Raw genomic sequence first — 16,005 nt, 5'->3', positions numbered from 1 at the left:
ACTCCTGTTGAGAACACTTTTAAGGGGATGAGGGAAGCAAGATGGAGCAAGAGAAATCAGTCTGTATTAAAGGTGCTACAGATCCTTATTGTAGCATCTCTCAGGAGCTTGGCAGACACTTTGTAGTTCCCAGTAGTAAAGCGAGTACTCAGGCCTTTATGCTTTGCCTGTCACTATCCTCTTACTAACTGTGGGGTGTTTTCGGGGGGAAGCATTAACTTGGGAAGGCAGTTTTCTGTAGAGAGAAAAGTCTTGGCAAATAGCTGAACTGTGAGCCACATGATGTGCTAAAATGAAGCATGGCTCTGATTTTTAGAATTCCTTTTGATGGTCTTATTTCAACATTGTGCACCTTGTGGAACGAGAATATTATATTGTATTAATATATGAGTCATTGTCTTAGAGTTTTATTGCAAATTATTCATGTAGTTCCCATTCCACACCCATGACTGTTTTGAGTATTACAGAGAAAGCATTAACAAGGACAGATTATTGTACGTTCTCTATCTCTCCTTTCTTAGTAAAGGCCATGCTGCCCTAACAGTGTGGACAGCATTGCCAACCAGCAGGCACCTTCCTAAATTGCCATGGAATACAGAAATTCAACAGGTCTTCTTCCTCCCTTTTTAAAAATTAGAATAATTGATTATGTTCTTTGACAATTTTATACATACAAACGAGATATTCTGATTACCTTGTCCTCTCACCTTCCTGCTTCATACCTGTCCTTTTCCCAAATTCATGACTTTGGTTTTGTTCTGTGACCCATAGTTTAACTAAGACCACCAATATGACTGTTGGATTGGAGCTATCTACTGGAGCTTGATGAAGTGACCTTGGGCACACAGCTGCAGGCAATGATTCCTCATATCTCTGAATCTCTCAGTGGCAAATACTTCAGTAGCAAAGGCTGAGGTCTTTTGAGTTCCTCTTCTGCCCAAGCCTGACGGTTGGAGAACCAGCTGTTATACAGACCCAATGCATTTGGCATCCCTTTTTACTTTCATTCTTTCAACTTGTGTGGGCCCATTCTGTTCACCTTTTTAAACTTTTTTAACGTTAAATCAATATTACATTATGCTAATACTGGAAAGACAACAACAACAAAACCAAACCCATACTGATTCCCAAGTGAAGAAGAGAAGCTATGCTTCAGAATGTGGACTTGAATGATCTCTGTACTCCAAGCTCGCCTCTCTGTGCCTTTGTTTCTCATCTGGCTACTGCTCCAGAACAGCTCATACACATAATGCATCTGCCTTGAATTTCAGCCTTCCCAAGTTGGTGCCACCTACTTCCTCTGCTTGGAATAACTCACTGCACAGTCTCTTCCAGGATGACTTTGGTAGCATAAGGCCAAGTTCAGATTCTATACTAGAGATGATCCTAGCTAGTCTGTCCCTAGGCCTCTCCCCTTTGCTTCTGTAAGTCCTTTGCTGCCTGCTCACCCAGGAGGGCTGTAGATAACCCAGGTATAACTTTAGGTTGCTTTGTCCGTCTCATTTTGTGACACACAGAGATGCTCTTACCCTAGCAGAATGTCAAGTTTCTGGAGAACAGAGACCATGATTTTTTCCATTATATTTTAAATGGCCTAGAGGTGTGTGTCTTTAGTGATCCCTGAAAGGTCACAATAAATACTTTTTAATTAACTGACTCCATAAGTGTCGTGTTTTCAAGCACACTGGGAAGTGCTTACAAAAGTATAACCCTTCACTTTAAAAACAATAATTTACATAAGTGGGTAAAAAAAAAAGCCAGGTGTATTAGTTTAATTACTGTAGAAGCCACAATAATAAGTTTACCTCTTGCTCACCTTGCTGCTTTTCAAAGTACCCTTTTCTAATTGATATGTTTAGATAGACTGTTTAAAAACTTTCTGCAGACACAGTCCAGGCTTGCCTCTCCAGCAGAAATGAACGCGTGTTCCACATTTCCTTTGTAAATAATCGCATTTGCCTCTGAAGTTCAAGAAGTTCAGGGCTGCTCTTTGCTTTGTGAAAGCGGCGGCTTCTGTTTCCTTTTCATATGCAGCAGGCTGGAATAGAAGGCAGAAGAAATGCTGTGAGAGCTGGGATTTGGTGAGCAGAGAGGATAATAGGAAAGATTGATATGGCTTCATAGAAGAGTTATTTTTAAGTACAGAGAATGCCTATTCCCCTGCTGAAAGGGCCTTTAGAAAATATTACCAGGATCCGGAAAGCTGTGGGGGCCATTCCCATCACCTGGGATAGCCATTCTGGTCTGCAGGCTGTTGCTGCCACCTGCTGCAAGCAAACAGCCATGGAGGGGCTGCTCTGTGGGTTTTGTTGCTTCAGGATACCAGATGCAATCAATTCATATGCCATAGGCACCTGAAAATTATCTTAACTAAGAGTCTAAATGGATCCCAAAGGAAAATTAGTAAAATCTGATATGTCCAGGCTACAGAAGTTCCTGGATATTAGGATCATGATCCAAAGCCAAAGAGAGAGAGAGAGAGATAGAGAGAGAGAGAGAGAGAAGGCAGATTTGTCCAACAGCCTCCTCCTATAAGTACTTCTAATAAACCACCCTCAAGAGAGGCAGAGATTCTATTAAAAGTGAATCTGCTGCTCTAAAAATCATACTCCCTTACTTTAATGAGACATTCTCTCACTCTCTTTTTAAAGTTTCCCCATTTTAATGCAATAAGAGATACCTAAATATTCCAAGTAAGAATTCAGTAAGTTCGGGTTTTTAGTGAATTTTTAGGACAGATATAGTAAGAGGTGACAAGTTCCTCTCCAGGTATGTAATGTCTTCATCTAATAGATACACCAACTCTCAGAATCATTACAACACATCCCCTGACTGGTTTTATTATATCTCTTCACTACTTTACCAGAATTTCCAGCTGCAATGAAGAAAGGTACCCTGAGCAGTTACATCACTTTCTGTCCTCCTTTCAAGGATCTGCACTCTTAACCTTCTCTGGAAAAATTATCAGGACCATCTGACTTAACATACCCACCGATGTGCTGTGTGGTTCTTTATGGGTTTTGGGTTAGCCAGATAAAGCTCTTAGACCGTTATCTAAAAAGGCCCCTCACCACCATAATGAATGATTTCTCCATCTGGCCTCCACACTACCAAAGACAAGGGGTGGAAAAAACACCCTCACACCTCCTTACCCCCCACCCCGTGTGCCCGCAGAAATGTGGATTTCCCTACTCGAAACTAGACAATAGTGACATTACTCCCTGTTATTCTTCAGAGTTTATTAAAATCAAATATGTTAACCATTGTTCTTTCACCCTGGGGCAATTCAGGAATGAAAAATATATCTTAAGATTGGACTGAAATGCTATTATGAGAGGCAGCAAGCTCGTGTTTGCTAAATGACTTTGTGTTCTTGAAAGGAAATGTATAAAAAGCACACGGGGACTGCTCTGCACGATTCCCTTTGTTTCGATTTTAGAAGCAGCTTGACTGACAAAGAGACTGAAGGAGAGAATCTTGGGATATGGAAAAGTCTTTTAAAGGTGAGATACAAGGTTTCAGAGAACAGTTTCAGCATTGTTCTTGTGAAGGTTATACTTAGCCCTGAACCACACTACTTTCCTGTCTGCATTTCATTTCCTGGGGACTTGCCAAGTGATCAACAGCCTCAATCCTGTGGTAAAGTTGGGGTTTCTGAGCAAGAATAGGGTGCTAGAGTTTGCCTAGCTAGAGACATCAGTTGACTGGGGTGATGGTTTATGGAAATGCTGGTGTGAGCAGTTCAGGGAGACAGTGGGAGGGAAATGGACATACTATGCTGGTTACTCCATCACCCAGCCACAGGTTTTCAGGGGTAAGATTTCCAGTCCATCTTTTCAGATGGCTGCTTTGGGAACCTTTGCTCCTTTGAAATAGCTCATGACTGCTGCAGGAGTCGACCACTAGGGAAAACTGTTGCTAAGATTGTCAGTTATGTATTTAAATGGCAAGCTTCAGGAAAGATGCCAGAGTCAAGACAGGATTCCTAATGATCACTAAAATAAAAAAGGGAATGAATGGTTAGTGTCATTGTCATGGCCTCTCTTCAACATTTTTCCCTCTCAAAGAGCCTTGAGAAATTTGAAAATTTGTGTGTCTGTGCTCCTGGTCCATTACAAAGACAACTGCAGCAAACTCAAAGTAGCCCCACAATCATGTCCACGGTCAGAAAACCTTGCTCAGGTTTTAATTCTTTCTCAAGCTTTCTTTTTTCCTCTTCAAATTAACAAGTATTTCTTCTCCCCAATACCAATGTCATTAGTGGTTTGATGTATGCTAAGTTTTACTCAGTCACACACAAGGAATGCCTTGGAAAGCCAAGCGGAGTCCTTTATGGCCATGGGAACCAGAACCTAAAAGGCCCATTTCAAAATGGAATGAGGAGAGCTTAGTTTTGAAGACCATAGTACAAGATTATTATTGAAAGCCTGAGTATCTTAAGAATTAACAGTGTATGGCTATGAAGATTGGGAGAATTTCTGAATCAAAGACACATTGGAATTGGTAATCTAGATAGGCTTAGAGCACGTTATTGAAGGATCAGTCTCAGGGAGTTACACTCAAATGTGTTTCCTCTGTCTACCCAAACTTTGTGCATCTACAAATGAATAATAATTCCTATACATTGAGTGACTTTGAGGTCCTTGCTTTTTCTCAGCAGCTTGTCATCTTTTTTATCCTTCCCCTTGTGAGCTCACGGGTACTTGTCACAATAACATACAACTTCTGTAAAGGTAAATTCTAAAACGGAGACCAGTGTTTCTGAAGATATCAAAGCCTCAATGCTGAACAAATTGTTAGTGGTCTGTACTGTGCAGTCAGGCTGCTGAGGGAAAAGAGGCTCTGCTTTTATGTCTAGCATTTCATGCGCTACATAAAGATGAGGCCCTAGGGAACCTGTACCTGAGGCATCTGCTCATTCCCCACTTGGGAAACTTAACTACATGGAGATGAAGGTCCCTCATTCTCAGAGGGAATGTCAGGTTTCTTATTCCACTCAGCCAGGATGTAGGAAGCAGTTTGGAGTTACGAAGTTAATGTTAAAGGAAAACTAGAGATATGACTAAATGTGAAGAAAATTCATGCTCTCTTAAGGGAGTGAATCTCTGAATGGTTTACTTCATTTCTCAGTGCTTTGCTTTCTCTTTTTAATAAGGGAGCCTAACGATATTACTCTTATGAAGTGCAAAGATAAGAAAGATAGCATTATAAAAACCTCTTGTGAACACATAGTGTTTTAAAATAAGAGTCACTTCATTTTGAAGAACTTGCAAATAAAGTTTGAAAAGAAAACTACTATATTTAGACTAGTAATTACAGATGGTGATCCAGAAAGGTTGACTATATTCAGGTATATTAACAGTTTCCTGCTAAATTTGCTAGGGTACTTCTGTCTCTAATTAGCCTAAATTTATGAGGCTGAGGAGGTGGCTCAGCAATTAAGAGCACTTCCTGCTCTTATAGAGGACCTAAGTTTGGTTCTTAGTACCCACATCTGGCAAATTCACACCTAGCTGTAACTCCAGTTCCTGAAGGATCTGTGGGCATCTTCACTCATTCACATGTAGATGCTTACTCATACATATAATTTAAAGTAATAGAAATAAATCTTCAAATACACTTAGTTTTATTCAACATTATTCAGAGGCCTTCAGTTACTTTTTAAGCAAATCAACAGACATATGCAGGTGTCAGTAGTTTTCTCTATCCTAAATCACAAGGAGATTTCTACACCTAAGGCAGCCAGGAAGAAATTTCAGTTGCTCTCTCATATCAGTGAACTGACCAGGTTTTCAAGAGTCACGTCATGATTTGTATTCTTACAAAAAATGATTTTTAAAGCATACGCACACGCAAACATAAAGGTGCACTCCAGCTGAATAATGCAAACTAATTATTCATATCCTTCCTTTTCAGGAGTATGGGAAGAAATATTCAATGCAAGAGAAAACATATATGTTCTGCCTAATTCTGATGTCAACTTGACCTGCCAAACAAAGGAGAAAGGCTTCTTGGTACAGATGCTGTGGTCCAAGGTCATGGATAAAAATGATCTGATTGCTGTTTATAATCCCCAACATGGCATCCACTGTACCCAGGGCTATGCCTGTAAATCACAGGTGACTTCCATAGAAACTCTGAAGAATGTAACAAAATAGACTCTATACTTAAAGGATATCTCTTCCATCCTCAATGGAAAATATAAGTTCAGCATTACACTGTATCCAGAAGGTATCCAGACTATAGTCTACAATCTCACTGTGAACCCAGTGAGTATAACCTACCCAGGAAGGAATGCTTTCATGTAGCTTTCACTAATCCGGCAAAGACACAAAGACCACAGCCTGTTCCATAATTGGTGTTCCATGTACAAAGACTCAGCAGAATGAAGTATTGCCTGATACAGGAAGTAGCAACAGATCAAATAATGCCACAGATGAATGTGAACTTCCAACAGGGTCAAGTGTTATAACAAGAACAACAACAGGTAAACAAGAGCATAACAGAATCCAGGGAGACAGTCAGTGAGAAAGGAACACCTAAACTGAAGATGAATAGTTGTTAATGCAACTTAAAAGTGTGTGGGTGGTTGTGGGTGACCTATGAACAGGATAGAGGCAGCCATGGGAAATGTTTTTGCAAGGTTTAAGGACATGGGAAGGTGAAAGTGGAACTAAAGTGTGTAGATTTGTAGATAAAGCTAGAGACACAGTGAGGACCAGATCATGCCTGACCTTCTTGCCTATGTCCAAGACTGTTTAACATAAGAATCATATCAAGAAATGAATTTTTTTCCAAAAAGAGGATAAGATGATGTTTGTAATTTGATTGTATTCATGTTATAAAAAGATGATTCTGGCTCCAGTATGAGATTGTTTTTAAGGTGAGCAAAGAAGAGATAATGGGAACACATGGGAAGACCATTTTCAACTGTCTGGAAGAGATATAATGATAGTCTGGTAGATATGGAAGGAACTTACACATTTTACGTACTGAGTACGAAACACACCTGACCTGATCAGAGAGTAAATGGAGGACATCTGAGTGAAGAAGGAAGATGCCTGAAAGGTGACATGTGACTTCTGGTGTGCACACCTGCATGGTGGTACCAGTTGCTCAATAAAAGATGAAAAAAGTGGAGTGGCTCTGTGAGTGAATTTATGAAAGTGAATCTTGATATCTATTACAGGGCAGGTAAATAGGCCACAGAAGCTCCTGGACATATAGCATTCAGACTGTACAGGTTTCATGGCCTGCCTTTGTGAAGGAGCCTTGAATTTAAGCTCTACAGATCCATCCTGGCTAGAAATGAATTTGACTTGTGGCCTGTCTTGTAAGTTCTCTGAGGCTGTTTTGGAAATGATTATAATAATACCTGCCCAACATGACCTGGTTCTAAGGTAAAATGATTTTTGTTCCTTCTAGTGGGAAGAAATGAAAATAAAATCCAGCAAATAGAAAGTGCACTGGAAATTGAATGTTTTAAACTTGGGGGATGTTTTAAACTGGTAATATGAAGAAAAAAACAAAACACAAAAATAACAACAACAACTAAATCAGGAAAGCCTTGGGGCAGGAGGCATGGAACTGCCCTGGTACACAACAGGTTTGGATTTCTCGGCTCCTCTACAAGTCTAATTCCTGCTGCTCCTAGACAATGCTGTTCAAAATCACATTAGAAGGTAGGATTCCATCAAATAGGACAAAACAGAACTTCAGGTAAGTTGACAGTGGCATAGGTGGAGTGCTGTTTATTTTGAAATGAAGGGATACAGAAGACCTGTTGAGAGCAACACTTGGCTTTGGGTCCTTTGGGTTCAGGTACTCGGCAGCGAATGGCACATGCCTCTCACTAGAAACATCATCATTCCCACCATACTATCATTTCAGGTTTCTAAGCTTTTGGTTTTTTACCTAACAAAGTAGACGTTTGCAGTTCCTCCTTCACGGCTTCCTTTATCTTGATAATTAAACAAGGTAATCTGTGGAAAGTACATACTATCGTTCCTATTAAAAGGTACAAGTCTGGTGATAGAAATGGCTCAGCAATTAAAAGCACTTGTTGCTATTTTAGAGACCTAGTAACATGATAGGTTACAGACATCTGTAACTTTAGTTTTGGGGGATCTGATGCCTTCTTCTGACCTCCTCAGGCACCAAGCACACATGTACAGGCAAAACATTAATATACATAAATACAAATAAATGAATATTAAAAATAAAGTAGGAGTTTTGCAAATGGCTTGTGTTAATAATAATAATAATAATAGGAATAACTTTATATAAATCTCAATTCTTATTAGAAAGTAACTTCCCTATCTTTTTGTTTTTGAGTGGAATAATTTGGACTCCAATGAGATATTGGCAGACATTAACAAAAGCACACCTTGACTTTGGATTTAAACATACCTTGGAAGATTGTGTCAACCCCAATAGGGTATACTATCACATTTCTGAGGCTCTGGTCAATACTCCATTGAGAAATGGCCACATAGTTTTATCTACTGTCACTATCTATCCTGTGGTCAAGTGGGGTCTACTTTATAGAAGAGAAAATATTTTATAGTTCCAATGAAGGCTGGAATGGAAAAGAGGTATTATTCAGAAATGAGTAACACTGTCTTTAAGAAAAGCATACTTATTAAAAGAAACGGCAATGCAAGGTAATTAAGTTTGTAGCTACTGAAAACTGTAAACAGATGGAAAACCAGAGCCATATTTATGTTTTCTGTGGTTGGAAAATTTCCAATCCTCTGTCTGAGCTTTGCTGTTGATCCTCTAGATCAGGCGGAAAACAATAGCCTAGTATTAAAGAAACCATGTTAGTATTTAGTGTCTGTTACAGAAGTATCACTATATATATGAAGAAAAGAAACAAAATATTTACAAAACCTAGGCTTAACATGGAGCTAAGGAGTGTGAGTTTAGCCTAAAGAAGTAGGGGAGGAGCCTGTTCTCTGACGCATGGCCAAGTCCCCACCCAACGGCATGTCATCTTTCCTTCTTGGATAATCTTGAATTTCCCTTGCTTTTTCTCCTGTTTGTGTGAGCTTCTGCAAGACATTCATGACTGCAAGCCAGGTGAGTAAGCAAGGCACACACTTGAGGTGAAAACACTTACGAATAATACAAACAAGTACAAACTGAAGTGATACATAAGAGTCTAAGTAAGAAAAGACCAAAGCTCAGAAGTGGCTAGGTTAATTACCTCTTCCTGTTTTCTTTCTCTTGTCATGTGAGTCATTTTTCCTGGTCTATTTACAAAACAGAAGTGTCTAAATCCTGTTCTCATGTCCCCTGAGGGCTCAACAGGAAAATGCAGCCAGCTGTTCCCTGTTTATAATATTTTGTCCTTCGTGTCTTAATGTGCAGAAGCTGCAGATAGAAATGGAAATACAATGAATAATTAATTTTATATTTGCTTTATTCTCACTACAATTTGGTACATTTCTCCCTAAATTAGGAGTCTTTGAGTTATTTGGAGACACATAGTTTCCTGAGTTAGTTTTTGGTTTATGATGATCTACATTTTAGAAATTTGAGTGCTATTTGGTTGGTAGTACTTCATATGATAGTACCTCTTTTAGCATATGAAAAATTGTGGTTGTTACAATGAGTTGTAAGAGTACAGCGTGGTTTAATTTCCCAAATTGCAACCAAAGCTCAGGGGTTGTTAGTGTTGCCAGAAGCAACAGGGATAGCGAAAGAACTAGAAAAAGACAGCAGGAATCTTGTTCATCTAGGTTGGTGTTGAAGCTCAGTGACAGTGTCTGCCCAGCTTGGGGAAATCCCTGAGTTCCATCATGGGCAACACAAGAAAAAAAGGAGTGATGAAAGCAATGAATAATAATGTTCTCATCTTGAAGCTGTAACGCTGAACAATTGTAGTTGCTTACACAAGATCAAACTAGTCAACATTCTAGCATGGAGGAGGAGCGCACTCTGAGCTCCCAATTTTAGCTGAGAAGATACTGAGAGTTGAAGGTTTCAAGGAGAGGAAGAGTCAGTTTTCTTTAAGATTCTATGCCCAGGGCGGCCTGCAGAGACTGATACTCCAACAAGGACCACGCATGGAAAGGACCTAGACCCCCTGCCCATAGGCAGCTCAGTCTCCAAGTGGGTTCCCTTGAAGAGGAGTAAGGGATTATCTAGTAAGGGGACATGAAATCATTGGCAGGCTCTATGATCACCTTTCCCTAGGGGGTGCAGCATTCCCAGGACACAGAGGAAGGGGATGCAGCCAGTCCTGATGAGACCTACTAGGCTAGATGGAAGGGGAGAAGGACCTCCGCTATCAGCAGACTGGGAGGGGGGCATGTGAGAAGAAGAGGGAGGGAGGGTGGGGTTGGGAGGAGACAAGGGAGGGTGCTACAACCAGGATACAACATGAATAAATTGTAATAAATAATAATAAAGATTCTGGGCCTTGGTAAGTAGATCATGCTTCAGTGAATGGCCCCACACTTATATGTAGATAGGAGCAGCACAAATTGGACTCTAGGTTGTGAAAATAATTTAAAATGGGGCAAAAACTTGAGAAAGTAAGAGGTGGATCAGGGAGATGTGTGGAGTAAAAATAATTTTAAAAACATTGTATATATAAAATTCATTCAAATATTAACAAATCACTAATAACATTACTAAAAAATAAAGGAACATACATTAGCTTCTGAACTGTAAAGTGGGAAGGATCATAAAAGATTAAAAACATATGGGGAGGCACTAAAGACTGACAGCATATGAAAAAATGAAATCCAAGAGTATAGATGTGGATAAAGTCTAAGCTTACCACTAACTTTCTTTCAAAATATGAAAATGTCAATAAAAGAAAATTCAATATTGATAAGCTATGTCTTTACCTATGTGATTAAGCTCCCTGTAGGCTAATTTGTCCTTGAATCTGAACACTGACTTTCCTCAATGTATTGTGTGCAGTCTTTGTCCAGCACAGAGTTTTGAGAGATTATAGTGCTGAGTACCAGGGATATGGTGATTTGGGATGCAGATGAGAGGGTCTGTTCTCCAGCATCTCCAAACCCAGCAGGAGGAACAGATATTATATTAGATGTTATACAGTAAGGAGTTCTGGTACAGGGAGAAAGTGGACAGTGTTATGAAAGGATATTCTGGGGAAATCAGGAAAGGTTTTCTAGAGCCCTCCCAATTTTTGGAGCAGTTATTAACCAAGAGATGCAGAACCCAGAAATCGTTAGCAAACAGGCTATGCACAAGTTCTGTCATGCAGGAACTGTTTCTACCATGGGGATTCTAAGAATTATGACTAGAGCAAAAAGAATGCAGTTAAAGCAACTGAAAGCAAGGTTAGTGAAGAAAATTAGTGTACTCAAGAACCATAGAAACTAATTGGAGCTATTTTGTTTAATACTTTTCATTTTGCATTTCAAGTAGGCTGTGTTTTTTATTAGTTTGCTTGCATTTGTTTGGACAAAGGACCAGAGAACAAATTGAGGGAAAGCAGAAAGGATAGTCTAAGTTCGGCTAAGTTAGAAAATGATACAATAGCAGTTATGTAGAGAAGACATGATGGTAATTCTGAGTAGACTGGCAAAGAGATTGATGGAGATCGATGTTCAGACCAGAGCCATATTTAAGTAGGTTGTCCATAAAAATCTGGTGGTGTGTTGCTTATGTGACATTTGAAATTCAAAGCATTGCCAAGCATGATGCTTTGGTTTTCAGAATATGTAACTCACTGCTATGATAGGGAATGCTGGGATCTGATCAGATTCAGCAGAGATTATTTGAGTCGTATTTTGTCTGTTTGTCTTAGGCAGGAATTTGAGAATAACAGTGTGTCCATGTTTGGCTATGCTGTTCCTTAGCTTGTCCAGAGGCCTAAGTAAAGACACCATTTTAGTTAGTTTCCTGAGCATGGATTCTGACTGAATTTCTAGGCGTGAAAGAAACAATCTAGGTAGAGAAATAAAATGAGAAAAGCCATTTGGTGCTTCAACTGAGACTGCAGTGATGAGTGAAGAGATATGTCTCCACAGGACAGAGAGAGAACCCGGTCACGGAAGCCTAGAAAGATAATTGCATAAAAGCAGCAGCCATCAATTCCGATGCTTCTGGGAAGACAAATGATTATTGGATTGTATTAGGGAGCATGAAAGGTATTGAGCACTTAGCAGGAGCTTGTGTTGGTGGCATCATGGAACAGAAAAGAAATCAGACAGGAGGATGAGCAGGGAGTAGGAGACCAGGAGTGGGAACAGCGAGTATTGCTGCAGCTTCTAGCTATTTATCAATAGAAGTGGAAAAAGTGTGAATGTTTGCACAAAGCTTTATGTTGGTGTTGTGGTGTGGGTGGTTTTAAACAATTGAAGGCATGATACTATACTCCAAAGAAAATGGACAGGATATACTTTCTAAAAGTTAACTATACTACAGAGTTGGTAAAATAAATCAACTAAGATTTCTGAGAAAATATAGACATTGAGAGCCATAGTAGGTAACAAAACTATTCAGAAACAGCGGGAAGCATTTAGAAAGTTTATACTAACATATATTACTTACACATAATCATGTTTCCTTGTGATGTTTTAGACACACATATAATATATTTTGATCATATTCACCAACATTGCCCTCTCTTGTCTCCTTACAACTCCTGATAATAACTTTTTCTTCCCCCTTCCAACCCTTCTTCTACCTTCGTGTCTTAACAAAACACTTTTAGAAGTATGATAGTCAGGAATAGAAACAAGATGATTGCTTTCAATGAAGGCAATGTTGCCCTATTTTCTATCAGTTAATCGAGCCCTCCAAGAAGTCTAAGAAGATCAAAATAAGGTAAACACAGAGACATCCATCTAAGCAATAGTCATACAGTACTGAAAGTCAAAGAGAAAGAAACCTCATAAGAGTAGCAAATAAAAATCAGTGAAGCAAAAAAGAAAAAGAAAACAACTCATTCAGAAAACAATAAAACTCCCATCAGAAACACTAAGGATCAGAAGACTTGCCCAAAATACTAAAATTAGCCACAGCCCCCCCCCCCCCCAAGAAGTTCTACATCTAGTGAAATCATTCAGTCAGTGTGTGAAAGCTGAGATAATCCACCGTAAGCAGATTTGCCTTCTTAAGTGCTAGGGTTCAAGTGCAGCCCCCTTAGATTTCACCAAAACTTCATCTCCAAATTCGTATGTTGATTGTATACAGAGCTAGGCCATTGGGCCTCGATAAAGTCACTAGAGTTGGGCTCTCAGGTAAGCACCATTCATGAGAGATCTAGGCTGCCTCCTCCAATGTCCTCCACCCACAGTCTAGGCTATGTGGACACCTTCTCCAATCTTCAAGACTCCTGTTTCCTGGTGGTCTACACTAAATATCTAGCTGGACTCCTGCCAGTTTGGTTCACCTGTGGTGCTTGAGCAGAACATCACAGGCTGGCCAGTGAAAGTGGACTTTATTCTCTCACACGTCTGGAGCTGGGAAAGCTAAAATCAAGTTCCCAGTGTGTGACAGTGGCGTCTGGGTAGGAAAAAAAATTGCTGAGTTTTGCAGGTGGGCTCTTTGCTGAGAAAATATTTCTCTATAACCAAAGGGTATGGGTGATGGAGAAAAGAACAGGTAGGTGGAAAGACTGAGGTTTGCTACTGTTTTCATGGAGGTGACAGCAGTTTCACAAGAAAAAGATGCTTCTTAATTTCATATTGCCCTTAGCCAGTGTTCAGGGATATGAAATAGCTATATTTAGCATTTCCCTCCAATTTTGTACTTGTCTTTTTTTTTTATTTTATAACTGACCTCTTTTGTACCCCATAAGCCAATCTCTCCTTCCTACCTCTTCATTTTTCTAGACCTCGGTTGTGCTTTCTGTTTAAACATATATTCATGAGCACCTACTTCCTTTAGTTACGATTGCCAAATGCGAATAATGAGCACTCATTGCAAGTCTTCATGCGACGGCTGTCTGGTCTCTGTGTGTTCTAGTGGAAAGTCCCTGGGAAGTGCTGATAAAAGTAATGTAACCCTGAGTGTTGATGAAACTCTAAAAGTTACTGGCTTTTATTTTAATATTAAAAGGTTAATTTTCTTGCATTTCAAATATACAGGTCACATTTTCCTTGGGTATATTAAATATACTCCATCAATATTTTCTACAAAAACCTGCTAACAATAGTCTCATTTTCCCCCGATAACTGATTTTGTCAAATATGTTCATAAAACGTTGCTTTCTGGTGTCTATTCTAAGTCAGCTTTCTTCTACAATAAAAAAAATCTCTAAATAAATTTTATATTTGTATTTTTATATGAAAAACCATAATTTATAAATTTTTTTAAAGTAAGAAATAACTGTAAAATATATTTATAGATTTTATTGTGGCAATAAGAAAACATGGAATAGCACAAATGCTAAAAAGTGTATTTAAATATATATACACTTTTCCCTTTTATACCATGTTATTTGAATATCTTATTTTAAAATTATTTACTTAAATAGCTTCCTTATTTGACCTTTAAATTTTTTCTTAAAACATTAGCTTTTGTGCGTATATAGTTTCAACTCTGTTCTAGCTTCATCTCGTTCCTAGAGTGATTTTTGAAAATGATTTTGTGAATTGCATCACCTATCTTTCACAAGTCATTTTTTCTTCATTGGATTCATTTATCAACCTTTCCAATTTTTGTATAGTTTATGTAATTTTTGTTCTTTCACCTCATTTTGTGGGATGAAGTTGTAGCTTTTACTCGTGTGTGGATATATTGCTACTCTTTCACTGTTACGTGAATGGCATTTTATTCTCTGGCCTTTTTCTCACCTGTCGCTGGGTAGCTCTTTCTATTGCAGTCACTCTTCTATCGCTCAGGCTTAAGCGGGTTTTCTTACCATGGAAGCCTTGCCAGGCTAGTAGCTCTTCGGTATCTTTACTGTGTCCAGCGCCTGCGTCTTTTGTAAACTTTGTGCTGCGGGACTGGTTGAATAACACCTTTTGCCTCCCGCTCTTATCTGAATTTCCTCTTTGCTTTCTCATATTGGATCAGTCTCACTTCACATGAATTGTTCCCCTAAGGGTTTCTTTACAGCACTCGGGTCATCCCACGGACCCCATCTGTTACAGGATGGGAGACTTTTTCTGGTCTCCAAGGAGAAACTGGTAATTCGACGCCGTTATCATCCCGTCTCCACCTCTGCCAGCCTGTCTGGCACCCACTGGCCGATCGGATTTCTCTGTTCTGAAGGCCGGCACACAGCACGCTCTATCTTTCTGTTGTTGTCTTTCTGTCTATCTGGTCTAGTGGTCAGTTCCCGCCTATATGCTGTAGTTTAATGTTCTTGTAGGTATTTTCTAGCTGATTTTAGTTTACTTTCTCTCTTTGTCTAACTCATTTCAGTTATATTCAAAAAAGCTACGCCCAGAATCTGAACAGACTTCAAAAGTTGAGCTGGTTGTGATGATGCACATCAATTATTCTCACACTTGAGGCAGGAGGATTGTAATGAATTTGAAGCCAGATTAGGGTATGTAGCCGGTACTAAGGCAGTCAGGGCTGCATAGCATAATCAAAAATTCAAATAATAAATAACACCAAATATTAATAACAATGGTAATAATAACAACAATAACACTATAATAATAGTAACTGTTCATTTAGGTGATGAACATTAAAATATTAACATATGAATTAATTTTGTGAACATCACAGATATTAATAACTACGTTACTATATGTTTAAGCTATATTTAAGCAAAACAATTCAAATGATTTTAAAAATCACATTAAAAGTAGTAATAGTGGTATGCAGTGTGTTAAAATTTTGATGGTGTTATACAAATAATTGGAGTTGGAAATATTATGGTGGTTAAGTACTTTTAACATTAATGGACAAGTGTCTTCTAAAAATATATGGGTTTAGAGTAGTGCAGAAGACCCTTCATGTCTGTAGGTTCGCCAACTACAACTTCAGATGAGGCATGTTGGGAAACACATTTCATGTATACTTAACATGTATATTTTCTTTACCCTTGCCCCGAAAAAC

The 16,005-nt window shown here is 39.0% G+C and overlaps 1 protein-coding gene across 1 annotated transcript in view; it reads left to right on the top strand.

Moving 5' to 3' along the window:
* Positions 1-3,484: 3,484 nt before the first annotated feature.
* Cd96 (CD96 molecule) overlaps positions 3,485-16,005 on the top strand; it is a 45,935-nt gene continuing 33,414 nt past the window's right edge. Inside the window, 3 exon segments of the mRNA XM_060370110.1 lie at positions 3,485-3,503; positions 5,917-6,260; positions 6,998-7,025. Coding sequence (XP_060226093.1) covers positions 3,485-3,503; positions 5,917-6,260; positions 6,998-7,025 — 391 coding nt within the window.

This window comes from Meriones unguiculatus, chromosome 17, assembly GCF_030254825.1.
Source record: "Meriones unguiculatus strain TT.TT164.6M chromosome 17, Bangor_MerUng_6.1, whole genome shotgun sequence".
Taxonomy (NCBI): domain Eukaryota; kingdom Metazoa; phylum Chordata; class Mammalia; order Rodentia; family Muridae; genus Meriones; species Meriones unguiculatus.
This window is presented reverse-complemented; position numbering and strand designations above follow the sequence as displayed.